The 26,700-nt window shown below is 65.4% G+C and overlaps 1 protein-coding gene across 7 annotated transcripts in view; it reads right to left on the bottom strand.

Moving 5' to 3' along the window:
• The window catches only part of LOC116583619 (cohesin subunit SA-2-like), a 51,086-nt gene that overhangs the window by 14,775 nt on the left and 9,611 nt on the right, over positions 1-26,700 (bottom strand). For 5 of the 7 annotated variants that reach the window (XM_032331702.1, XM_032331705.1, XM_032331706.1 and 2 more), the window contains exons 5-20: positions 26,142-26,241; positions 24,674-24,750; positions 21,540-21,611; positions 17,587-17,791; positions 15,762-15,913; positions 13,151-13,224; positions 12,846-12,969; positions 11,820-11,918; positions 9,574-9,653; positions 6,811-6,918; positions 5,847-5,958; positions 4,816-4,930; positions 2,566-2,669; positions 1,293-1,385; positions 1,078-1,167; positions 275-481 (exon numbers count right to left, since the gene is read on the bottom strand). In XM_032331702.1, the coding sequence (XP_032187593.1) occupies positions 275-481; positions 1,078-1,167; positions 1,293-1,385; positions 2,566-2,669; positions 4,816-4,930; positions 5,847-5,958; positions 6,811-6,918; positions 9,574-9,653; positions 11,820-11,918; positions 12,846-12,969; positions 13,151-13,224; positions 15,762-15,913; positions 17,587-17,791; positions 21,540-21,611; positions 24,674-24,750; positions 26,142-26,241 (1,812 nt within the window). The remainder of the gene's footprint in view (positions 1-274; positions 482-1,077; positions 1,168-1,292; positions 1,386-2,565; positions 2,670-4,815; positions 4,931-5,846; positions 5,959-6,810; positions 6,919-9,573; positions 9,654-11,819; positions 11,919-12,845; positions 12,970-13,150; positions 13,225-15,761; positions 15,914-17,586; positions 17,792-21,539; positions 21,612-24,673; positions 24,751-26,141; positions 26,242-26,700) is intronic. The other 2 variants (XM_032331703.1, XM_032331704.1) reach the window with 2 other exon arrangements.

The following is a 26,700-nucleotide window of genomic DNA, read 5'->3' as shown; positions in this document are numbered from 1 at the left end:
ACCACCAGCCAAGTACAGGAGGACCCACCAGGCCAAACGTGTTTACGACGCGGCTCTTCACAGAAACCATCTGCCCGTCAAGTGCAGACCGGGCAGCGCCTCTGGCAGGCTGGTCTTCCGGGGGCTTATGGGGCTCCCGCAGAGAGCAGTGGAATCCTTAGTCACCCGCCCGCGCACGTTCCCCCTCCCGTCACAGGGCCAGCGAGACCAGCTGGGGCTCCCACAGAGAACCCCACGCCCGCGTCCACCCCTGCGACCGACCCCCGGCCTGCACCTCGTGTTGGATGAACACGTCCAGCAGCGGGGTGAGCGCGTCCACCAGCATGTCCACCAGCCGGCTGCAGGCGGGGGCGGCCTGGCCGTGCGCGGAGCGCCCCTCATCGCAGTACGTGCCGTAGGCGCGGGCGCAGGCCTCCAGCACCGCCACGTCCGAGTGCCGCTGCACCAGGCAGTCCAGCTCCAGCAGCGCCGCGTCCAGGTACTGCAGGGGGGCGGGGGGACAAAAGACCCGGTCGGGGGGCGCGGTGCGGGTTGGTGAGAAGAGGTCGGGGGTTGTGACCTCGAGAAGGAAAGGTCAGGAGATGGGCAGGAGGTCAGGTGGGTCGGGGGTTGAGAGAAAAGGTCACGAGCATGAGAAGAAAGGTCGGAGGTCGTCGCGGGAACCGCCAGGAGTCACAGGGGTGAGAGACGATAAAGGGTCCGGGAAAAGGTGATCAGGGGTCAGTGGGGGGCAGGGATCGTACGGGTCAGGGGAAAGGTCAGGGTGGCGTGAAAGGCCCCGGGGTTTGGGAGAAGATCCGGGCGAGCGGAGCAGCTGCCGTGCAGGGAGGGGGCATGGCGCACGAGGAAGAGGTCAGAGACCTGCAAGCACGGGGGTCTGGACCCTGTCGCAAGAGCGCGTGATGGCCCAGACCCGCAGGGCGGAGAGGACAGCAGCCCGACGCCTGAAACTCCAGGGAGATGGCGCGTGGCCCCCACGTCGGGACCCCGACAAGGGGTGGGGCGGGGACCCTGATGAGGAGGGGTGCGGCCCCGCACGCGGAGTTCAGGGAGCAGGAGCAGAGTCCTGCCACGTACCGAGCCCAGGCCGTCCGTGTCGTACACGTCCAGGTTGCAATACTGTGGGATCTGCAGGAGGGGGGTCACCTTCTCTTTGTCCGCTGCAAACTGCCCAGAGAGCAGGCGTGAAGCGGAGCCGCCCAGGCCTCCCCTCGCCTCTGCAGCCTCCTGGCCTGCCCTGGAGCTCCCCCAGCCTCCCCGGGCTCTCAGCCTCGGCCCTTCCCGCTCGGCACCTTGGAGAGCAGCCGGGGCAGCACCTTGGCCAAGTGTCGGCTCATGTTGGCGTGCTCACGCCAGCGGCGGGTCCCGTCCACCTCCCGGGTGGCCTGCAGGCAGAGCATGCGTGGCCTGAGCCCATGACGGACCCACGTGAGTCCCACGGCGGCCCTGGGACCTGCTCCCATGTGGCCAGGTCATACCCAGGCAGAGCTCCCCCCAAATCAAGGATAAAGCTCTGGACGACTACTCGGGTTTTTGTTTCCAAGGAAGTGCTGCCCACGCAGGGACGCCGTCAAGAACTCAGCTGCCTCCCCCAAGGTCACACCTCAGGGTGGGACCCTTATCTAGTGGCACGTGTCATAAAACGGAGATTCACACACACAGCTGGACGTGTGCACAGAGGAGAACATGACAGCCAAGGGAGGACAGACGCAGAAGTAGGAGGGACTCAACCAGAGCCCAGGGCCACCTGGAGCCTCAGCACCTGGAAAAGGCAGGGAGAACCCTCCCCTGCAGCCTCAGGCGGGAACACAGCCCTTTTCGCCTTGATCTCAGAGGTCCTGTCCCGCTGGGATCTCAGAGGTCCTGCCCTGCTGGGATCTCAGCATCCCTGCCCTGCCTGGAACTCAGAGGTCCTGCCCCGCTGGGATCTCATAGGTCCTGCCCTGCTGGGATCTCAGCATCCCTGCCCTGCCTGGAACTCAGAGGTCCTGCCCCGCTGGGATCTCAGCATCCCTGCCCTGCCTGGATCTCAGAAGTCCTGTTCCGCCTGGATCTCAGACTCTGGTCTCCAGAGCGGGGGCACCATGTATAACTCCTGTGGTGTTTAAGTGCCCTGGGGTGTGATCTTTTGTCCCAGCAGCAGCAGAGGCTCACACGGAGGCAAATCAAAGGCTGGCCGACAAGCAGCTACATCCAGAGAGAACATGGCGTAAGGAAGGCTGTGGCATGCTCTCCCCGGGGAGGCAGACGGCAGACACAGGACCCAGCGGGCACAGGGCTCGGTAGCCAGCAGGAGGGGTGCACCGCAGCTGCGAGGCGTGGCCAGCGACACCTACCTGGGTGGCCAGGAGTCCCGCCCGCACGGCCAGGGGCCAAGTGAGCAGTCAGGGTGACAAGCACAAGGCGGAAGCAGCAGCAAGCGGCTCTCGGGGCCACGCGGGCGGGGGGCACTGCGAGGCGGAGGCGGGAGCGGGCGCCCACAGAGCCCTGGCAGGACAGCCACAGCAGAGCGCTCAGCACAGGGGACGGAGAGCACCAAGGCAGGGGGCAGGGGGTGGCACTGACTTTCTTGCCCAGGCGCCGGCCGGCAGGTGGGCGCCCCTCCGCAGCTTGTCTCACGGCGGCCACGAGGATCTCAATGAGCACTCGTTCCTGCTGGCTTGTCAGGGCTGCGGGGAGACAGCGCTCGCTCAGCCCCCTCTGACCTCCCCAGACGCAGAACACTCTGGGGAGACGTGCCGCTCGGACAGGCCTCGGTGAGCCCAGCAGGGGCTCAGAGCACGTGGGGAGCGCGGCCAGGCTCCTAGGCAGAGCAGAGCCCCGGCAGAGGTCACAGACTCCGGGACCCGCAGAAGACAGCAACCAGGGCCCGCCCTTCGCTCCAACTGCCCACAAAGCAAAGCACCGTTGGCCCGTTCACCTGCATGTGGGGCTCAGGGCAGTCCTCCCTGGGGCTCCCCGGCCACTGTCCCAATATCCCGGGACTCAGGTCTGAAGCCATCCCGTCGAGGGGACAGTCTGTGCATCGGCTGTTGTGCGGTAACTGTAACCCCTCATCACAGCCACCAGACTCTCAGAATGGGATGCAACTTACGGGAAAAAAGGGTGGCCCTAAATTCAATGCCTGCTGTCCTTGTAAGAGAAAGAACAGGAGTCCCACACAGAGGAGAATCCCCGTGAGGACGGAGGCAGAGGTGGGAGGGACGCGGCCTCCAGCCCAGGGATGCCTGGAGCCCAGAAGCTGGAGGCGGCAGGAAGGACGCTCTCCTGGCGCCTCAGGAGGGAGCACGGCCCTGCCCCGCCTGGACCCCAGTGGCCGTGTCCTGCCCCGCCTGGACCCCAGCATCCCCGCCCCGCCCGGATCTCATCTCCAGAGCTGGCAGAAGATGGATTCTGGTTTCAGCCACCAGATTGGAGGGAATTTGCCGCAACTACTCTGGACCTTCCCATGGGGGTCCTCCTGTCCTGTGTCCCACATCCTAAGCGTGGTGCCCTTCTGAGCCCAGGTACAGCCAAGCCTCACACTTAGAGGCAAGGAAAAGAGAGACCACGGCCGGGCCCCAGACGTTTGGGTCCGAGGAGAGGAGGCATCCTCACGATAAAGAAAGACGCCCCTTCAGGGACCCCAGGGAGCATGGCTGAAGCTGCTGGTCCCGCCCAGGAACGTGATGGGCCTCGACGCCTGAGCTGTGGCACTGGGACTCCTGCTGTGACCAGAGGAACCAGTGGGCGCTGGGATCGTGTCTGCAGCGTGGGGCCGGGGCCGGGGGCATCTCGGCGTGGCGGGACTGTGGCTGGGGCGTGGAGGACACTGTCGGAGGCGGGGGCAGCTCCTTGCAGGTGCCGTCGGGGAGCCAGGGTCTCAGAGGCATGGGGGAAGGGGGTCCCAGCTGTTGGGGGGCTCGTTCACCAGGCACTCTGCCCACGCCGCACCCTGACTCTGGGGCCAGGCTTGGAGCTTCCGTGGCTCTTCCAGGAGAGCAGCCCACGGCTCTCGTCCTACAGACCCCTGACCAGGGACCGTGAACCACGTCCTAGAGACCCCCGGCCAGGGACCGTGAACCACGTCCTACAGACCCCCGGCCAGGGACCGTGAACCACGTGCTGTAGACCCAAGGACCTGTCACCCCAGGAAAGCGTGGCACATGCCCCTCCCCCCAGCCAAGCACTCAAGGAGCAAACACAGCACAGGAGGCGTTCCAGGCCCGCTGCACCACGTGCTGCTAGCGGGCGTCACAGACAGCACGGGAGGGCCCCCGCGGGGTGGCGGGGATGACGGGACAGGGATTGTGCGACACGAGGGGACCGTGGGACATGGGGACGGTAGGACACGGAGCACGGGACAGTGGGAGATGGCGATGGTGGGACCTGGGGGCGGGGCACAGGGACAGTGGGACAGTGGGACACGGGGGACAGCAGGGCACAGAGATCATGGGATATGTGGGTCGGGGACAGTGGGACACTGAGACCGTGGGACACGGAGGAGAGGGACAGTGGGACGTGGGAGACAGGGACGGCGGCACATGGGGATACGGACCGTGGGACACACGACAGTGGGAGGTGGGGGCGGTATGTGAGCATGGGGACAGCGGAACGCGGGACACCAGCACACAGGGACAGTGCTACCAGAGGGTGGGGACAGTAGGACACGCATACGGCAGGACGTGGGGGGTGGGGGACAGCAGGACGTAGGGGGACAGTGAGACACGGCGCAGGGAGGCGGGTGGGGGACGGTGGGCCTGGCGGGCACGGCAGGGAGGCCGGCGGGACACGGCCCTGGTCCACGACTCCGAGCAGGCTTGTGGCCACGCTCACCTTGGCGCCCGCCGCGGGGCTCCAGCAGCAGGGCCGTCATGCACTCCCAGTTCCGGACCAGGGCGGGCGCTGCCTCCCACAGGCCGTCCACCAGGTACGGGACGTGTCTGTGGAACTGATAGGGACGTGCCCGACACGTGAGGTCGTAGAATGTGGAAGCAGGACACGCGATGACACAGGGCACGGAGGTCACGTGATGAACACACGGGCCAGGAGAACACAGTGGGGAGGGTGTGGTGAGGGTGATGCCACGGGGAGGGAGCGCACGGAACGGGGACCCAGGACAGAGGACACCGGAGGCCACGGCAGGGGAGGACACGGAACAAGGACCCAGGACGGAGGACACGGCAGGGGAGGACACGGAACGGGGACCCAGGACGGAGGACACGGCAGGGGAGGACACGGAACGGGGACCCAGGACGGAGGACACGGCAGGGGAGGACACGGAACGGGGACCCAGGACGGAGGACACGGCAGGGGAGGACACGGAACGGGGACCCAGGACGGAGGACACGGCAGGGAGGACACGGAACGGGGACCCAGGACGGAGGACACCGGAGGCCACGGCAGGGAGGACACGGAACGGGGACCCAGGACGGAGGCCACGGCAGGGAGGACACAGAACGGAGGACACCGGAGGACACGGGATGACGACGGGGCGGGGAGGACGCCCAGTGACGACCACACGGGACAGGGAGGCACCTGCGGACACGGACAGGGAGGACACGGGGCTGACGCAGGGCAGGGAGGTCACACAACGACAACACGGGGCAAGGAGGTCAAGTAATGACACCGGCAGGAACGGCTTCCTTCCAACCTCCCACGTGTGGTCCCGTGAAGACACATGCGGACAACGACCCGGGGACGTGACTCCCACATGCCCAGAGCCAGGGTCGTCCACACGGGAGCCAAGCCCCTTGCCGGCCCAACACAGGATGCGGGCGTGCGACACAGGACGCGGCACGGAACGCGGGGCGCAGGCACGGGACTCGGACATCCTGCCCCCCGACCCCACGTGGCCAGGCCCTCACCTCGCCCTGCAGGTAGAAGTCGATGAGCGCCTTCATGTTCTGGAGATTTCGATCGAACTCGTCCGGGGGCTCTTGAGCAAAGAAACCTTCGTGGGGCGGAGGGGCCAGGAGCCTACAGAGATCAGAGACAGTGACCCCGGTGCTGGCGTGGAGGGGGACCCCGTGCGCCTGGCTGGGCCCCAGGTCTTGCGGGGCCGGGCCAACTGCACTCCGGTGCACTCCTCTGCACACACCGTCCACAACGACCCGGGGAGCAGGAAGAGCAGGGAGCCATAGGGACAGGACGCAGACCACGGAGGAAAGTTCTCGAGCTGACTTCGGTCTGTCCGAGCGGACTGTCAGCTCGGGCCACCACCGGGGAGGGAACCACAACCAGACGCCACCCCCCCCCCGTCACTGCACCTCAAACCCCAGAGGACCAGAGGCGGGGGACCTTCACCTGAACGCAGACCCACCCGTGAGGGCAGGACGGCCAGATGGCCCAAGAGGCCCCTCAGGGGTATGGAGCATGCTTCGGGGGGCCTCGGGGGGCTTCACAGGACCTCAGCGGGGCGCAGGGGGCCTCAGGGGGCTTCAGACCCTCAAGGGACCTTCAGGGCACCTCAGGGGCAGGGGCCACTACTACCTCCTCAAACCAATCCGCGTGTGCATGTGTGTGCAACACGGATCAAGCTGGTCCACTCCCACACATGTGCCACATGCTGGGTCACCGCGTCCTTCTGTCGCGCTCGTGTGCACCCCACTGTCTCCTCCGGGGCCCCACACCTGCCGTCCTGTCTAAGCCCCGGTCACAGGCCCTGCTGTTCTCTGGGGTCCTGGGGCCTCCTCCTACCATCCCCATCTGCAGATCTGCCGCTGGTGGGACACGGGACACGGGACGGGGACCCCACCTCCAACATCACGGTGACATCACGGCCCTGGAGACACCATCAAGGGCCCCAGGGTGGCCAGGCACCTGCCTTACCTTTTACAGATGAGTTCGCCCGCGGCGGTGGCCATGGGCCTGTAGGCCGCGTACACAAACTGGAAGAGGAAGACGTACTCCATGGCGGAGAACACGCCCACGTAGTGCCTGCGGGAGACGCTCATGAGCCCAGGGCCTGCCCAGGGCTTTGCCACACACGCTGGGCACACGGAGCTTGATTTACCACACGGAGCTCTGCTCTCGGGGCTCTGGCACACAGACCTGTGCCCCCGGGGATCTGCCACATGGACCTGTGACCCCGGGGCTCTGCCACACACACCTGTCCCCGAGAGCAAACGGAGGTTCTTTGCTGGGCCAATGGCACCGACCTCAGCTTCCGCGAGAGGTGGCCCCTCTGGAATCCCAATCAGTTTGAGCTCACCTGGGCAGCCCATGTCCCCAGATGTGAGGTGAGGCCACATGAGACTGCCACGTGAGCAGGATTCCTGGAGAGTCCCGCCTCCTACAGGGCCTCTAGGGTTAGAGTTGGTTCCTTCCCCTCCAGCCGCCCATGAGCCCCAAACTAGGGGAAATTCTGAGTCCTCTCCTGCGTGTGCATCTGGGCCACCTGTCAGCCCAACCCTCCGCCCTCCGAGCAGCTGTGCACGCAGAGGTCCACACGGAGGAGCAGCAGACGTCCACGGGCACCCATGGGGGGAGCAGCTGGGGATGTCAGTGGGGGACACCACCAGCGCGACCCTGTGTCCAAACACATCCACTCAACCCACGCCTGACCCCAGCACAGCGGACTGAGGCCAACGCGGCTCCGTGGGCATTCCCAGACCCAGCAGAAACGGGGCAGGCCGCCTATGTGCCTCGCTGTCTGGGCTGAGTGGAGGTGGGAGGCCCCAAGGACACGGGAGCCCCAGACGAGGGACTGGGGCAGCTGCGCTCACCCATGCACACTGTACCTAAGGGGCACATTCGCTGGGTCCACATCAGCCCCATCCAAACCTCAAGTCCCAAAGCCACGCGGTTCTGCCCCAGAGGCTCCTCCCACGACCGAGCCCAGTCATCGGCCGCCCGCCCACGGACTCAGGCCAAGGTGTGGCCCCAAGACCGGGCACTTGGCTTGACAAGGCCCCCAAGGCGCTGGCAGAAGTGTCGTCAGAAGGCCTGGGAGCAGGATGGTCAAGAGCGACAAAAGACGCGCATCCCGGCTGGGGCTAAGGCCCGGCAAACACACACTTCCTCCCCTTTGTGGGCTACACGCCTTCAACAGGTGAGACGCGGCCCACCTCACTGGGCAGGACAAGCTGCTTCGCCCCCGTGCAGATCTCTGCAGGGAACTCCTCACAGGCTTTCTGGAATCAGGCGTACGGAGCCCCCTGCCCCACCATGAACAATCAGGTCGACACGATGCTCCCGCCGCTGCCACTTCCTCACAAAACCACGTGGCTGCCGACAGCTGGCCCCGCACACACCCTCAGCGATGGGAGGGAACCCCTCCCATGTGGACAGCTTAAGCCAAAGCGCCCGCTCTACACGCCCCGGGGCCACCTGCCACGGTCCAGGCCCATCCGCTCGGCCGCCCACGAGCCACACCACGGGCTCCATCCCCAGCTCACACACACACGTCCGGGGACGTCCCAGCTCCGGGATCCTGAGCCAACGCCCCCGAGGAGCCTCCCTCCAGATGCACATGTCCCCGCATCTCCTGTCGGGTCCGTCTCCCTGGAGGACCCTGACGGACACAGCAGCCGTGGGAAGACCAAGGACAGGCCATGCCGCCACCCTGGCTGCACGGGACAGGAGACAGAGGCCACCGCCCCGGGGTCCACGCTGCTCTCCGTACGGGTCCATCTCACGCTACGCCAACTGCCACCTGCCTGCCGCTCCTGGATGCGGGCGTCCGGCCAGGTGCCGGCAGAGCCAGGCACTCGTGGGACCACAGCGCAGCATGAGGAAGCCCGGTGCCCAGTCTCCAGCTGGGACAGTGTCCCTCTGGGCTGCGGTAGGAGGCAGCGCTGCATGAGGGTCTGACGTCCACCTGGTCCCCCTCTGTCCTCAGCACAGAGCAGACCGATGGCACCGCGGGCAGGCCCCAGCCTTCGGGGCTCAAGATGTCCCCACAGCACTCGCCCGAGCATCTATGCATGGGGGCCAAGCAAAAGGTCGTGTCCCCGTGCCAGACACAGCTGACATCAACATATGACACGTGACTCACTGAGCAAGGAGATGCGTCGTGCAGCTGGGGGGCGTCGGAGGGAACAAGAGCCCATCGTCCCAGCCTAAGTGCTGCCAGGACCCACGAGTTTCCAGAACATTCTGCCGGCCCAGCCACTGGTCACCACCTCCGAACACCAGCCCCTCGGCACCCCCAGAGCCCCGACCCAGGCCCAGGAGCTGACGGGAGAAGCTGGGACTCCCAGACAGAACCCCAACTGCTGAGGGCCCGGCCAGGCCCGGTCTGACCTTACAGATGACCCAGCGGGCCCTCCTCACGGACGGCCCACAAAGACGCTGGAGGCAGCGGTCTCTAACCGACCAGAGCGCAACACACCCGAACACAAGAGCAAAGGCACAGCAAGGGCTCCTTAGCCACACGGCGCTCTGCCGGCCTGACCCCACAGCCCCACCCTCCGCGTCCAGGAAGCCTGGTAGCTCCGGGCCCTGCACAGCCAGTGGGGGTCGGGGGGGAGGCGCAGCATGGGCGTGATGACGTCCCACCGGCGGGGTGCGGGAACCTCCAGCCGGCAGGGGCACAGAAGGGGCGCGGGGACCTCCGGCAAGCGGGTGCGCGGCGCAGGCACGGCGACTCACTCGGATATGAGCCTCAGCAGCTGCATGCACTCGGACGTGATTTCCGGCTGCCTGTCCTGCGTCATCGACAGGATCCGTTTCTGTGGAGAGACCCCAAGACGAACAGGCTTCGTTGCAGCGCCGTCCGTGGGACCCAGGGCACCACGACCCCCACCCACAGGGCGGACTGCCCCTTCAGAGGCACCTGACAGCCCGAGTCAGCCGCCAGCACACGGCCCAGCACCGATCGCCCCAGAGGACAGGGCCACCAGGCCCACGCAGACGGCGCCGGCAGCACCCTCTCCTGACCCCCAGCACAGCTGGCCCCGCGGCCCCCCGGACTTGGGGCTGGCTCATGGGTGGGGGGGCAGATGTCCTCTCCCTGCGGCAGCACGGAGCCGTCGGGGCTGGGTCGTGACCTCGTGCAGGCGTGCAGCTGTGCCTTCGGTGCCCTGAGACTCCAGCCCCCGCCTCCAACCGGTGCGGACAAGTGTCCCCGGATGTTCCCAGTGTCCCCAGCTGTCCCCGCCAGTACACATGGACCGGGACGGGGAATGCACACACAGAAGCTGAAGCCAGAAGCCCAGGGCCTCCAGGGTTAAGGGAAGCGCTGCCTGGTCGCCTCCACCAGCTCCGCAGGCCAAGCAGAGTCGCCCAAAGACGGCCGTCCACATCCCAGCCCCGCCCGGGGTGGCAGCTCCATGGAACGTGTCCCCATCCAGGCAACGAGACGACACGTCGCTCCTTTCCTATGAGGCGCAGCGGACAATGCGGCATGACCTCCACCCCACGCATGGCGGTGGGTCCCAACCGGCTGACGCACGGGGTTGGCACCACAGTGTCCTCCTCCGTGGGGACGCGCCACCACCCCCAGGAGGCCCTCGGTCCCCCGTGGGCACTGGGGCATCTGTTGCGGGGCTCTTGGCCTCCACTCAGTGCTCTCCACCTGTTGATTCTACGTTTCCCACAGACACGGGGAACCACCACGTGGAAGTGAGGACCACGGGGCAGGGCACATGGTTGTCCCCAAAGTGAGGACCACGGGGCAGGGCACGCGGTTGTCCCTAGAGCCGGCAGACGTGATACAGCCGGACCGGAGACCCCATCTCCAAACATGGCCACACACTGCCCCACAGGGCTCACGGAACCAGGACCAGGAGCTTCTGCCACCCGGACACAACCGTGCCCTTCGGGGCTCAGGACGTGCCGTCCCAGGTCCGCCCCTCGTACGGCACGGTTTTCAAGCTGCGCGGCCGTGGGCAACGGTGGGTGGTGTGGGACGGGCGGCACGGGGCGGCCGCCCGCAGCAGCCCTCACCCCCTCGTGGGCGGGGGCCTCCCTGCACCCAGAGGCAAGGCGCGTCCTGAGGTCCCACACAGCGGAGAGGACTGGGCGCCCACCTTTCCCTGGCTCCCACTCTTGCTCAGGCGTCAGATCCCTCTTCCGGGGGCCTCCGCGTCCTGCACGTGCTCCGAGGGCAGGGGAGACGTCTGTACACACACGGGCATGCGTGGCCCTGTTTGGTCTGCCTTGCTGGCTTCCGGTCAGACTCCGTTGGGGACCCTGACACGGTCAAGGAACACTTGGTTCCTCCGACACCCCCAGGGATGAGATGCCCCACTGGGCGGCCCCCGCCACGCGGGCTGGCCCTCCACGTTCCCTGGCCACCTCCGAGGCCCCCCTCCCGTCCAGCCACGGGTCCCAGGGTGGGGTCCTCGACCGACCGACAGTTGGCCATCCTGCACAATGGGCGGTGGGATCTCAGAACAGCGTCCCGGGTGACAGCGGGACCCCCAAACTCAAGAACAAAGCGGGCTGCACCCGCAAGTCATCCCAGGAACCTGACTACCAACCCGCAGTCCGGGAGCAGGTCTGAACCTCTGCGAGGGAACCCCGGACCCAGCAAGGACGTGCTCCCCTGCCAGAATGGTGGGCGCCAAGCCCTCCCACTCCTGCACCACGAGGTTAGAGGGCAGCACCCCAACCAGTCCGCTCGGGGTGTGCCCGTGCTCCAGCCTCAGCCCCGCACGCAGAGAACCCAGCTGCCGGGGCCACGTCACCCGGTGGGCCGTGAAGCATAAGTGCTCGGCCCCGGGCTCGGACCCCAGAGAACCTGCAGCTCCCGAGCGTCGGGCTGAGATGCGGCTGGCACTCTAGGCCAGCAAATGGCTGCTGGACGTCCACACGTCCACCGAGAGGCTCGGGGACGGGGAGACCGGGCAGCGGCCGGTGGAGGAAGCAGCCGCGGAGAGGAGACACTCACGCACCTTGAACTTGTAGAAGAAAAGGCCCAGCTTCATGGCCGACTCCCTCTTCTCGTAGAGCGCCTTCAGGGCCAGGATGCACTTCATCCGCACGCTCGCGTCCTGCGGCAGAGAACGGGCGCCGGTCACCGCGCAGGGCAGCCTCCCCGCACGCGCTCGGACGGGAAGAGCCACTTCCACGACACTGCAGACCGGCCCCCGGCCCACAGCGTTCCAGGCGGGACACAGGGGTCTGTGGCCCCACCAGTGCGGAAACACGCCTGCTAGGGTCTGCACGGGGCGGCCCCCAGTCCCACGTTGAAACCCTCACCCCAGGACCTCAGCACGGGGCCGTACGTCGAGGTGGGGCCCTCAAAGAAGGGATTCGGCTGAAAATCGAGTTCGCGGGGGGGTGGTGGGCCGAACCCACAGGACTGGGGTCCTCACGAGGAGAGGGGAGCAGGACGTAGACACGCACGGAGGGACGACCCCGTGAGGACGCGGGGAGAGGACAGGTCCACGAGCCAGGGAGAAAGGCCACGGGGGGAAGCTGCCTTGGTCCCGCCTGGGTCTCACACTCCCAGCCTCAGCCCTGCCTGGGTCTCAGACCCCCAACTTCAGCCCTGCCTGGATACCGACTCCCAGCCCCCAGGACTGAGAGGAAGGAACAGGTGCTATTTGTGCTGCCCGGTCTGGGCTGTCTGTGCGGCCTCACGAGCTAACTCCGTGCCCACAGCTGAAACCGCTTTGAGCATCTGTATTGGATTTTCCCCCCAAGGCTCCATGCCCAGCATGGGCTCAAACTCCGGACCCCAAGACCAATTGTCCCACCTTCCCCTGACCGACCCAGCCCGGCACCCGTGCAAGATTTTGGTTTTAAGCAGAGAAACGTGCCGCTTGTACCCACGCAGCTAGCAACGTCTCATCTTCTGAGAGACGTCGTCCGGTGTGGACGCCGCTCCTCTCCGTCGTGGGAGTGAGAACACGACGCACGCTCAGAAGAATGGACCCGGGGCTTAGGGTTGGGGCGGAGCGGCGGGGCCCGCGCACCTTGTCGTACAGCATCCAGCCGATGTACTTCAAGTAGTTGTTGTCCAGGAACAGGTCTGGGTACAGCCTGACCCAGCAGCCCAGCTCCCCCATGCAGATCACGCGGATGTCCGAGCTGATGTCACTGAGAAGCGAAGCGACCGCGTCACCGACGGCCACGTATCATCACCAGCACGGTGGGTTCACGCGTCTGTGTGATGCCGAGCGAGGCCGAGGCACGGCCTGGGTGACGGGACGTGCAGGGAAGTCACGGCCTGGGTGACGGGACCCGCGGGTACACGCATGGCACCGAGGCCCACCCTTACCGGTAGCGGGGCACAAACGTCCTTTTGAAGAGCGCACAGATGATGTTGTCGATGGCCACGGGCTTGTTCTGGAACTGCAGGAGCAGAAGCGCAGACGTGTGGGCCGGGAGCGGGCGTCTGCGGCCTCCGGGCAGCTGCGGCGGGTACGCAGGAAGCCGGCACGCGGGATGCCGGCACGCGGGAAGCCCGCACACGGCCTCCGGGCGGATCGGCCCTTGTCAGGCATCTGAGTCCTGCACACACACACGTGCGCGCACAGCACTGCGGGCCGCCCCGCCTGCCCGGGTCGGAGCCCGCCGTGCCGCGGCACGGGCCTACAGGGCAGGGATGAAGCGGTGAGGCTGGCGGGAGACAGGGTGTGGGTGCGGGACATTGGGGAAGGGGTGAGGCAGAGGCGAAGGCACGGGGGCTAAAGGGGGGAGGTGGGTTGAAAGGTCGGGGAGGTTAGGAGGCCAGGGGCGGGGGTACAGGGGTGCCGGCTGCGGGCAAACACGCGAAGGGGAAGGAGTCAAGGGTGGGGAGCAGGGGTGAAGTGGGACGGAGCCATGGAATGGGGGCTGGGCGTGACGGGTCTGGGGTCAGCACGGGGGATGAAGGGTGCAGGGTGAGGGGCTTGAAGGGGGGAGGGGTGGGGTGACGGGACCGGGGTCCGGGGGACAGGGTGACGGGGTGACGAGTGATGGGGGAGGGGTGAAGGGGTTACAGGTGAGGGTCGCGACGGGGGATGGGCTGACAGGGTGAGGGTGGGGCGAGATGCAGGGGTGAAGGGTGACGGGGTGAGCAGTGGCGTGAGGGGGGGTGACGGGGTGCCGGGGTGAGAGGCTGGGGTGGGGAGGCGGCCGGTGAAGGACAGGGGTTGGGGGCAGGAGTGAAGACGCCACGGGCTGAGGGCTGGGGGCGCAGGGGGACGGCGGGACGGGCTGCGCGTGAAGAGGGAACGGATGAGGGGTGGGGGCGGAACCTCAGGGGTGACAAGACAACGGGAGAGCGGAACAGGGGGACGGGGTGAGAGGTGGGTGTGACGGGGCACCGGGTGGGGGCGGGGGGACGGGCCGAGCGGTGGGGTTGGGGACAAAGGAGGGGTGGGGCAGGGGACGGGGAAGGGGTGTTGGGATGGGGGCAGGGGGAACGTGCAGGTGAGCCGCAGGAGGTGACGGGGGGACGGGGACGGTGGGGGCAGGGGTGATGGGGGAGCGGGTGAGGGCAGGAGTGAACGGGTGACGGAGAGTGGGGGCCGGGGTGAAGGGGTGCAGGCGAGGCGTCGGTGGGGCACAGGGCAGGGTCGGCGGGCTGCACCTGTGCAGGGGCATCCAGCGGGGCAGGAGCCACGGTCCTCGCGGACGGGTTTCGGAGCCCCATGCATGTAGATGTCCCCAGAAAGGGACCCCCTGTGCGCCGTGGTGCAGGCAGGGGACTAGAGGACGCGGAGGAGGGACCCAGCGGACACGGCAGAGGGACACGGGCACACAGCAGGTGCGGGGGGGGGAGAGTACAGAAGGCAGAGAGATCAGAGGGCCGAGGGACACAGAGGGCACGGAGGAGGGACCCAGGGGACACGGCAGACGAGCACAGAGGACGCGGAGGAGGGACACAGAGGGCGAGGTGGGGGTCAGAGGGCAGGCGGGGCACACAGAGGACACAGTAAACGCAGTCTGTGTGTGCTGAAACCCCAGGGACAGCAGAACAGAAACGTAGCGGAGCCAGAGGCGTGGAGTCCGCCTGAGAGTGTCCAGGGGTCCCCGGGGACGCCCCCACAGGAAGGCCAGGGGGACCTGGAGCCCGGATGCGGAACCACCACACCGTGCTTTCTGCGCCCCCACGTGCTGGCGAGTTGTGCGCAGACCCTGACCCCTAAGACTCCCCAGTCCTGGGGACCACGCGCTGTCGTGGCCACAGCCGCCCCCCCCCCCCCGGCGACCGACTAGACACGCACACGCTGTGCGGCAGCCTGGGCTGGGGAGGGCCCCCAACCCACAGCAAGAAGGCGGGGCCAGGGCTGGGGAGCAAGTGGGCGGGGCCGGGGAGCAAGGGGGCGGGGCCGGGGAGCAAGGGGGCGGGGCTGGGGAGCAAGAGGGGCGGGCCAGGCTTGGATGCTTCCTACCCCTGTACACCTCCACCGGCCCCACCTGCGCACCCCCCCACGCTCCTGCACCCGGTGCCTGCGCGGGTCCAGCAGCTCCATGTAGTACTCGGGTCCCCCTCCTCCCTCCCTCCCTCCCCACCCCTGCACACAGCCCCCTCCGCACCCCTGCATCCCCCCCCCCCCCACGCTACCGCACCTGGTGCCTGCGCTGGTCCAGCAGCTCCATGTAGTACTCGGGTCCCCCTCCTCCCTCCTCCCTCCCCACCCCTGCATCCCCCCCACGCTCCCGCACCCGGTGCCTGCGCGGGTCCAGCAGCTCCGTGTAGTACTCGGGTCCCCCTCCTCCCTCCTCCCTCCCCACCCCTGCACACAGCCCCCTCCGCACCCCTGCATCCCCCCCTCACGCTCCCGCACCTGGTGCCTGCGCTGGTCCAGCAGCTCCATGTAGTACTCGGGTCCCCCTCCTCCTCCCCACCCCTGCACACAGCCCCCTCCGCACCCCTGCATCCCCCCCTCACGCTCCCGCACCTGGTGCCTGCGCTGGTCCAGCAGCTCCATGTAGTACTTGTGCCTCCCCTTGAGCTTGGTGATGCTCTCGATCTCGTACAGCCGCTGGGCCGTGCGCCTGCCCGTGCAGATGCCCTGGTTCACGCTGGCCAGCGCCGTCAGCAGCTTCATGGCTGCCAGCAGAGCGGGGCTGTGACCCTGAGGCTGGGACCCACCTCCCACAGGAGGGACCCTTCTGCAGCACTCAGAGGGGATCTGGAGGTAGCTGGGAGGTCAGGGGGCTGGGGAGGCTGCTGTGTCCTGCCCCTTGCTGGGTCACAAGATTGCGTACGGTTACCCCCACATGATGACCGTGCACGCGGACTCCAGCACACATCTCAGCGTGCCCAGGGCGTGGACACACCCCACGACCTTTCCAGCGGCAAGGTCATGTCTGTGCCCTGAGCGGGCAGAATTCCACCAGGTGGGAAATGACCTCAGAGGGACACAGGGCCAGGACCACAGCAGAAACCAGGCTTCAGCTGAACAACCCCAGCTCGGCAGGCTGCAAATGCCCAAGGAACTTCACTGCAACCGGGACACGTGGCGTCTCAGGACCAGCAGTCCAAGGTCGGAGTTCACGTGCAGGACACCCCCCGCCCCCGCTCCAGGGCACATGGCACCATGCACCCTGTGTCCCCTGCAGACCCAGACATGGGAACGAGACCCACGGAGCCACTGGGAGGCTGAGACACCGTGACACACACACGGGAAGAGCCCTAAATCTTCAGGGACCTGTCTGGCACGGGACCGGAGTCCCCGGGGGACACATCCCTCTACAGTCTCCTGTCACAAACTCCGGATTTCTGCGGGGTTCCCAACGGGTCCGTGCAGAGACCCTGACACGCCCTTACAAACGTTTCTGTGTGAGGATCACTCCGCAGACGGCTGCGTCCACGGCCGCTGCACCTCCCGTAAGGAGGCAAAACGCACAGGACTTCTAACCTCGGGCCTCCGAGCAAGTCCCCCAGTCAGCACCGACCGCTCAGCGTCCATTGGGGGAGAAGCTGGCACTAACCGCTCCGCACGTGTTCGTGGAAAACACACACCTGGCACTGACACCCAACCAAGAACCCGATTTGTAGAATTACTCACTTAGAAAACCTAACGCTCCTGGTCCGGGAGAAACAGGACATGCCCAGGAGGGCCAGCCCTGGGGGTTCTCATGGGGACAGACGGACAAGACATGACCGTGTGGGCTGGCCTGGGGTCTCTCGTGGGGACAGAGGTACAGGACACGCCTGAGGGGCCGGCCCTGGGACTGAAGAGCCCACCCTCTCTCCAACGTCAGCCTTGCCCCAGCCTCTGCTGTGGAACATGTGCAGGGACAGCTCTGTGCCCCTCGCCACCCAGTCCCTCTGTGAAGCAAACGTCCCTCCGTGGCTTCTCCGTCCCCTCCAGCTCCTGGTGACCACCCGGCCAGCAGCCTCTGCCCCCTGCAAGCCAGCACAGGGCAGGCCCGGGTGTGGACACTGGCCCTGGGACAGCAGAAGCCCAGGCTGAGGCCCCTGCCCCTGTGTTCGTGTCCCGTGGCTCCCGGCTCTGTGTCCCATGGTCCTTCCCCCACAGTCCGTGCCCCTGGTCCCACGGCCTCTGCCCTGTGTCTCATCTCCCCTGCCCCCATGTCTGTGGCCCTAGGGCCCTTGCCCTAGCCCCACAGCCCTTTTCCTGTGTCTCCTGGCCCCTGCCCCTGTGGGTCCTGGCCCCATGTCCCCTACCCCCATGTCCTCTGGTCCCTGCCCCCACGGCCCCAGCCTGCCCCGCAAGTCAGCAAAAGCCCAGGCAGGGGCCCCGTGCAGCGTCTCACCGGCCAGGGAGCTGGTGTGCCGCAGGCTGTACACGGCCGAGTTTGTGAGGCCGCTGAGCATGCCGATCACCGTGTCCATGAGGTGACCGTCACACAGCACCGAGGAGTGCGTCTGGTGCACCAGCAGCTCCGTGAACTCGCAGAAGTTCACCCGAAACCTCTTCCAGAAGGGCCCTGGCCCCACGATGGGGTAAAAGTCGCTTTGCTGTGTTCAAGACAAGAACACGGGAAAAGGGGTGAGACGCCGGGCCCGGTCTAGACCCATCCCACCATCACGATATGGAGGTCTGCTCCCAGACAGGGGACCCTGGGTCACGTGAGGACACACTGACCCTGCACTTACAGGAAGTGACACGTCCACTCTCAGGGTAACCCCCAATCTCCCAGACCCTGCTCCTGGGGGGTCACACATCCACTCTGACCCAGAGTGACCCCCAATCTCCCAGACCCTGCTCCTGGGGGGGGTCACACGTCCCCTCTGACCCAGAGTGACCCCCAATCTCCCAGACCCTGTTCCTGGGGGGTCACACGTCCACTCGGACCCAGAGTGACCCCCAATCTCCCAGACCCTGCTCCTGGGGGGGGGTCACACTTCCCCTTTGACCCAGAGTGACCCTCAATCTCCCAGACCCTGCTCCTGGGGGGTCACACGTCCACTCTGACCCAGGCTAACTCCATGTCTCCGAGCTCCAGCCCCGGGGTGGGGGGGGGGGGTGAGGGTCGCATGTCCAGTCCGACCCCGGGGTCCCCCACCCCCATTCCCGCACTGGGGGCGCCCATATCCGCAGTCAGCGCAGTGACCCCTGCTCTCCGGACCCTGCAGCCGGCAGGGCTCAGACTTGCGCAGGGACCCGGCGACCCACCGCCCTGACACCGGAACCTGGGGTCACACAGCACACCCAGCAGGGTCCCCCTGTCTGCTCCGGAGGACCCCCTGGGCGGACCCCCTCGTGTGGGCAGGAGCCGGGTCTCCGGGCGCTCAGGGCAGCCCGGAGGACAGCGGGCAGGCACGGGTCAGACCCTCGCCCCGGTTCCGCCCGGTTCCGGCTCACTCCGGAAACGCTCCCTGCGACGCGGAGGCACCGGCGGCCTCGCCGCTCCCTGAGCTCCCGGGAAACTCCGACGAGCCGGGGGGTCGGGAAGGGAAGAGACCCCGCAGGCTTGCGGATGCGCTCGCCGCACCTCCCGCCGCCCGTCACCGCGCGGCCTCCGTCCCTCGGGGCCCAGCAGGCCAGTCAGCGGACAGTCCGGCTCCCGCTGCTCTGCGCCTGCGCGGGAAGGGGTTCCTCGGGGGAACCGCCTTCAGCCTGGCGTCCGTCACGCATACGGACAGTCTGAGTCACCTGCACAGCCTGCGGGAGACCCCTCGGGGACGATGAGCCCTGCAGGGAGGCCGAGGCTGGAGGCCAGAACCCAGCAGGGGGCTGACGCCAAGTGCCCAGCCTAGGGGTGCCCAGAGGGTGACCGAGGGCTGGACATGCCCCAGCTCTGCGCTCTTCCCACGCTGCACACCCGTCACGCTCTACCCCCACGTGCGGCCCTGTGCCCTCCCCATGGCCCACATCCGCAACTCCGCAGGGTGTGGGGCTGCGTTCACGGCTCCCTGCCTCGCTCACACTCCCCCATGCAAGCAGGGACCCGCGAGATGGTGCACAACCGTGTCCCACACACCGCGCCCTACCACCTGGGCCATCCCCCATGCCGGGGCCCCCACACTCCGCACCTCACCTTCCCCAGTGCACTGTGGGCACAACCCTCCTCCTCCGTGCTGGGACCCGTGTGCCCCATGCCCCATACACTTTCCCTCCTACACATCACTCCCTCTGCGCTAGTCCCCGCCACTGGCTCCCACCATGCTCCCCCAACTGGCTGACCCCTCCCCATTTGCTGCCATGTGAAGGGGAGGGGTGCCCTGCCAGGGACTGGCGATCAGACTTGGGGGGGCGGGCAGTTGCTCCAACAAGCCAGCTCACCCCCGCCTCACGCCTGACGCCAGTTCTGCACCTTCAGTCAGTCCCTGAGAAGTGAGGCCAGAGCTCTAACCGGGTTACAAACATGTCCTGAACCCCCCCATTCCGAGGCTAGACCGGGTCACTAACCGGTTACAAACTTGTCCCGAAACCCCCCGCCCCGTTCTGAGGCTAGACCAGGTCACTAACCAGTTACAAACATGTCCTGAAACCCCCCATTCCGAGGCTAGACCGGGTCACTAAGCAGTTACAAACATGTCCCGAACCACCCACCCGCCGCGTTCCGAGGCTAGACCGGGTCACTAACGGGTTCTGCAAGGTCAGTCCTCACTGCTCAGTCCGTGCAGTTGTGAGAAAACCTCCCGTGCCCCCGTTGTGAAGTGTTTGCATCCACTGTACCTCATCTGCATGCCCAGGATGGTGAGAATGAGTGATGGGAGGGGCACCAGGTGGATCTCCAGCCCACAGGACACCTGCACTTTTTGGGTCACAGGCCAGCCACATGGTGCCCCACAACACCCTTCTCCACCCCGACGCCGACGGTCACAGAAGCCCTAACTGGTTGGGTCATATCAACAGTGCCCATGATGACAACACGCACACTACAGCAGAGACTACGGAGAGCACGGTTGGGTCTAAATGTGCCAGTGTAGGTGGGACAAGATCCCGTCTAAAGGCACCCGTGCAGACAGAACACGATCAGGTCTGATGTGCGACTCTAGACGGAACACAGGTCTCCATGACACAGTGAAGACAGAACACGACCAGGTCTAAACAAGCCAGTGTAGATCAAACATGATCCGGTCTAAATGTCCCAATGGAAACGCAACACAGATCTCCATGACAGAATAGGATCTTGTCTGAATGTGCCAGTGTAGACGGAACACAGGTCTCCATGACACAGTGTAGACAGAATACGATCTTGTCTAAATGTGCCAGTGTAGAAGGAACAAAGTCAGGTCTCCATGACACAGTGTAGACAAAACAGGATCTGGTCTAAATGTGCCAGTGTAGACAGAACACAGTCAGGTCTCCATGACACAGTGTAGACAGAACACGATCAGGCGTAAATGCGCCAGGGCAGACAGCACACAGGTCTCCATGATGCCGTTCGGGCAGAACACAGTTAGGGCTCCAAGGGCTCCACAGACAACACTGTCAGGTCTAAACATCCCCATGTAGGCAGAACATGTGTGAGATGTATATGTGCCAGTGTAGACAGAAGAGTCAACTTCAATAACACTGAGCAGAAAGAACACTGTCAGGTCTACATATGTCAGTGTAGACAGAACATGCTCTGGTCTAAATGTCCCAGTGTAGACAAAACACTCTAGTCTACATGTGCCAGTGTAGACAGAACACATTAGGACTCCATGGCACAGTATAGACAAAACATGATCACGCCTACATGTGCCAGTGCAGACAGAAAATTCAGTTCCCGTAACACAGGATAGAAGGAACACTGTCAGGTCCAAACGTGCCAGTGTAGACAGAACTTGCTCCGGTCTAAACGTCCCAGTGTAGACAGAACGCACTGGATGAACTCACTTCTGCAGGACAGGTTAGGCCTACAGGTCCCGCGGTGCAGAGCCCGGTGCTCTCATCTGAAGCAGCACGCCGTGGGACCCAAGTGCCCCCAGCGTGGACTGAGTGCTCAAGTCCTATCCTGCTGCGGACAAGACCGGGAAGCTCTACCGCACTCAGTGTGGACAGGACGGGGTCAGGTCTGGTCGAGCCCCGCCTCACTGCAGGCTGGACACGGTGAGGTCTGCCCGCCCGGTGCCGGCAGAACCCTGTCCCCAGGGCCAGCTCAGTGCGGCTCTCGTGGGAGCCGGGCATGTGGCCGCAGCCCCTTGGTGGTGATCAAGACGCCCACCCCGTGCTGAGAACGGCCCAGGAACTAACCCGGGGCTTCGCCGGCCTCCGGCGGGCTGGGAAACCACACAGAACTACCCCATGCGTAAACTCCGGAATGTGTGTTACCAGTTTCTCGGGCCACATGATGGTCAGGATCCAGGGGTACGCCAGAAACTTCTTGTAATAGAGCCCGGTCTCCTGCAGGGACAGACGAGATGTGCCGGTGAAGTCCCTCGTCCCCAGACCTGCGGCGGGTCCCAGCAGGACGGGCTATGTGGCATGGGGCACCGGAGCCGGTCCACCTCCCCTGGCGGATCCCAGAGGCCGAGGCCCGTGGGGGTGCCGGTGGCGGGGGGGAATGGTTCCGAGCAGCCAACAGCAGGAAGGGTCTACCCCTACAAAAAGAGTCCACGGACACCTCTACGTCCATGCCCTCGTGTGGGCGCGGACAGACTTTCTGTGGCCCTCGGCCCCTTCGTGGACTCAAATGACACTTGAGCATGCACTGTGTCATCTCTAGAGGCCAGAACGGGGAGACGCCATGGCACAGACACCCCAGTCCGCACAGAGGACTCGGGAGCGTTGGAGCATCTCGCGCTCCGCGGCCACGGCTCCCTATGGCCAGTGCCATGGCCGTGCGTGTCACCCCACCTGCGGTAGGCCCTGCACGCTGTAGCATTTCTCTACGTGTCCAGGGGTCGGCAAAGCCCCCAGTGCTGCTCCTGAGGTGGGGGAGACTGAATGGGACCCCGATCTGGCATCGGGGGCTCTCTGAGGAAAGAGGCCCAACGGAGTCAGCCGTGCTGAGTGATCCCCAGGAAGGAGCTAAGTTCAGGGACACTGAGGCCAGAAGCAAAGGAGAGGCGTCCTCCTCCACTACGGGCCTGGGCTCTCCCACATGCTGAACGCGCGGGCTTCCGGAGAGCTCTGGGGCAGACAGCTAAGTGGCCCGCGGCACCCTTAGCTGGACCCTGCAAGGGACAGAAACAGAACGTGACGGACACTGCGGAGACAGGCATGGTAATATGTGCTGACCCCACACAGACGCTGTCCTCCGGCAGCTCGGAGTGCAGAGAGAGGACAGCACCACGGTCACACGGGCGTGCTCACTGTCACGCACCAGACACAGCCAGGGCCCGGGTCAGTCTGCAGGCCCCTCGCAAGTGACCGTGGACACGCACAGAGGGGCAGACACACGTGTGCACAAGCACAGACCTGCAAACACGCCCACGTGCACAGGCACAAGACTCTCGCTCACTCAGGTGCAGAGTATACACGCATGTGCGTGCGAGGCAGAGACAGACGTGCGTGCATGGGGGGGTAATTGCAGACGGCACACGTGTGCACACATGCTCTCGCTCACGTGCCGTGCAAAGACGTGTGCAAGCACAGCACAGAGGCACACGTGCATGCGTGTGGAAAGGGGAAGGGAGTGCATACACGTGCAATCGCTCACTCGTGCGTACCCTATACACACGTGTGCAAGCACAGCACTGAGGCACACGCGTGTCCACGGGGGATAAGAGAAAGAGCGCACACGCGTGTAATCACCCGTTCACATGGACCACATACACACGCATGCACGGCAGAGGCACACGCGCATGCATGGGGCATAAGAGAAAGACAGCGCACACGTGCATTGGCTCGCTCACGTGGACCACGCACACGCATGTGCAGGCACAGCACAGAGGCACATATGCAGGCATGGGCACAGTGAAGCCGGGTGAGCACTAGCGGCTGAACACGGGAGCGGTTTCTGTGTCCCCCCTTTCCTTAGCTTGGACGTTGTTACAAACAAAGTTAGAGGAAAAAGTCACTGTCACTTGATTCCCAAGACTTTCTGGAGACACTTATTAAGTATTTGAGGCTGTGAGAAGTTTTGTAGGTATCACGTCTGTTCACGTGAGTCCGTCAGCAACGTACGAGCCACACGCACCGTGGCCGAGGTCGCAGCCTTGAAGAGGAAGGACGTGCTGCACCCGCTGAGATGTGGCTGGGCCTTGAGGACATCAGCCAGACCCAGAAGGACCAGCCCTGCCCGACTCCACGTACACGGGGTCCGTAGCGGAGCCCCATCCACACAGACAGACAGTAGATGGTGGGCCTGGGGCTGGGGGACGCGGATGGGACAGTGTCTGATGAGGACAGAGCTTCGTGCTGGGCAGATGGAAAGTTCCGGAGCTGGATGGTGGAGACGGTCACACAACAGCGTGAATGCACTCGGTGCCCCTGAGCTGTGCGCTCGAGAGGGTTGAGACAGCAAATTGTAAGCTGGGGGTCCTTTACCACAACGGAAACAGCATCGGAAACCAGAGAAAACCGCCTTTCCGTGCAACGAGGTGTGAGCTCCCTGGCAGCCCGGGGCCCTGAACCGTGCGCACGATGAGGAGACCAGCAAAACAGACGCGGCATCGGACACGGACGGGGGTGCGGACCCACAGCCTAACACACACGTGGAGAGGCCGTGAGAACACGTCGGCGTCACCGCACGAAGCAGAACGAGCACACACTCGGACCCTTTGTCACACGCAAACAGGGGGCCACATGCAGTTGGACCCACAGACACACACGTCCACGGCCACACACAGACCGAGCCCGAAACCCACCGGAACGCTGTCTGAAGCAGAATGGGGATGTGAGGCACGCACACACATGCGATGGAACACTGCACGGCCACGACACGGACCTTTACTTGACGGGAATCACGTGTATACAAAGTGTTCCTGAAATCGTGTGTGCCCGGGACAGAAGAACCGCACAGACGCCGCCCCGAGCACGGTGCCTCCCGGGCCCGGAGCTGGAAGCCGGCCGAGTGCGACTGGCCTGCGCAGGACCCTGCGTGCACCAGAGCCCGAGCACGGGAACACGGTGAGCACCGAGTTCGGGACCGCGGTCCTCCCACCGCGGGGAGGAGCTCAGGATGGGCACAGGCCGTGTCTGGGCACCCCCAGCCTCGCCCTGTGTCTTCCCTTCCACGGCGGCCACCTGAGTACCGTTTTATAGCCACATTTTTCCGGGCAGGACAGAGTCCCACCTTTGATTCAGGTTCACGGGTTTCTTTATAAAGAAACGTGGTCCTGCCCGCGAAGCCCCGGGCAGCCTCTCCTCGCGGGCAAGCACAGGAGGACGGCTTCCGGCCGGGAGATGGCGACGCCTCAGCTCGTGCCACCCGCCCGCCTGACGGCAAACCCACGGGCCCGGGGGGTCCAGGGCACCGACCTCAGGCCCCAGGCTCCCGGGGTGCACGGAGCCCGTCCCACCTGGTCGAACTTCTCTGTCATTCTGTGCAGCACGTTCTGGCCTTCGTTGCTCTGGTACAACTCAGCCGTCACCATCCCTGCGAGAGGAGGAAGGAAACGCGCTTCCAGCCAACCCTCCTCGTCCCAGGGCACGCCGCCTCGTCCCCGAGAGAGGACGGCAAAGCCGCTGAACGCAGCCTTGGCGGCTGGGGTCCGCAGGCACCGTGCCCTGCGTGTCTGTCGCCACGGGGCTTCCGTGACGCACCCTCAGGGCGCCCGGCCGGACACCACTGGACCTTCTCCGGAGGCAGGTCCTGTCCCCACAGATGCTGCGTCAGGGTCCAGAGGGAGGGGAGGCCCCGGCTGTTTGCTGGTGCCGACGGCTGACGGACCAGGACACAGTACGCCGACTCCCTCACGGTACGGACCTCCGTGGTGTACACACATGCCGTGGTCGCCGGTCGCCACAGCCGCCACCCCCACACGTGGGTGGCCCCTCTCATTTCCGCGGCCCCAGGAAGCACGGAGGCCCCGCCTGCCTGCGGACATGCCGTTCTGGACATTTCGTGCACAGCCCATGTGGTCCCAGGCATCTGCATGTCTCCCCGAGCACCGTGAGGCTCACGTCCACGCGTGTGGCCACGGGGGTTGGCGCTTCCCCGCTATAATCCTCACGCTCTCCCCCGAGGGATCCTCACGCTCTGAGAGTTTCGTCCCCCTGCACATGGCTGGGGGAGCGCTCAGCCGTTCCATGGGCGCCAGCCAGGAGGCACGGAACTGCCACGGACCACAGTGTGGCCCTCTGGCAAAGCCCAGCCACACCGACCCCCAACTGGGAGACAGCTGAGCCTCCCGGGCAGGGACCTTCCTGCCTCTTCCCGCCCCTGGGGCTCCGGGCGTCCCTAGGCTGGTGGCCACGTCCCCCCAATCTGTGCCTCCGTCCTCACGTGGCTTCTCCTCTGTGTCTGTCCCTCCTCTTTTTCTCTGAGATTTTATGTAGTTATTTTAGAGACACAGCGAGCAGGAGCAGCAGGAGGAAAGGCAGCAGGGAGTGTCGGGCAGACGCCCGCGGAGCGTGGACCGGACTTGCGGCGTGATCCCGGAACCCAGAGATCGTGACCTGAGCCGAACACGAGCTTCAGAGGCTTAAGAGACTGAACCCCTCAGGCCCCGTGTCCCTGCTCTTACGAGGACCGAGTCTCACAGGACTAGGGCCACGCGAAGACCACCTCACTGCGCACGCCTACAAAGGTCCTCCTCTACGAGGTCACATCCTGAGGTCCTGGGGTCAGGACGTGGACGGACCTCTTCTCGGGCAGTCAGCCTTTGCTCTGAGGTTACAGCGCTCGCAGAGGCAAGTCTCCTACTTAAAAAAGCCTCTGGAAAAGCCCGGCCGCCCAGTCTCTCTTACAACCCTGCGTGGACAGGACGGGCAGGCCCAGCGGGCCCCGTGGGGTGGCGCCCGCGAGCGTCCAGGAGCCCGGCTCACCTTCACAGCCACAGCACTGGACAAAGAAGCTGATGAGGTCCAGCAAGGCCAGCTCCCGGTCCTCCTTGTAGGACCGCACCCACTCCTCGACGGCCGTCTGCTGGGGCAAAAGCCAGAGGTGAGCACCCGTGTGATGAGGGGTGTGGACCGGCCAGCGCGAGGACACGTGAGATCATGCGTCGGACCCCGCGGGGAGCCCTTGTGTGCAAGCGTGCGTGTGACCAGGTATGTGTGACGGGCGGTGGTGAGCCCTCGTCCGTGTGCATGTGTGAGGTGAGTTGCGCGAGCCTGTGTCTACGTGTGAGATGAGGTGCGTGTGGGGGCATCAGTGCGCACTCGTTTGTGTACGTGCGTGTGCGAGCAGGCGCGTGGGCCGGGCAGCGGTGTGTGTTCCATCAGGTGTGGGACGGGCAGTGGTGACCACGTGTGTGATTAAATGTGTGTGACGGGAAGCAATGCACGTGTGTGCCATCAGGTACGTGACGGGCAGCGGTAAGTACGTGTGATTAGATGTGTGTGACAGGCAGCGGTGTGTGTGTGTGTGTGTGTGTGTGTGTGT

This window comes from Mustela erminea, chromosome X (assembly GCF_009829155.1).
Source record: "Mustela erminea isolate mMusErm1 chromosome X, mMusErm1.Pri, whole genome shotgun sequence".
NCBI classification, from domain to species: domain Eukaryota; kingdom Metazoa; phylum Chordata; class Mammalia; order Carnivora; family Mustelidae; genus Mustela; species Mustela erminea.
Note: the sequence above shows the minus strand (reverse complement) of the source record. Positions and strands in the feature narration are given on the sequence as shown.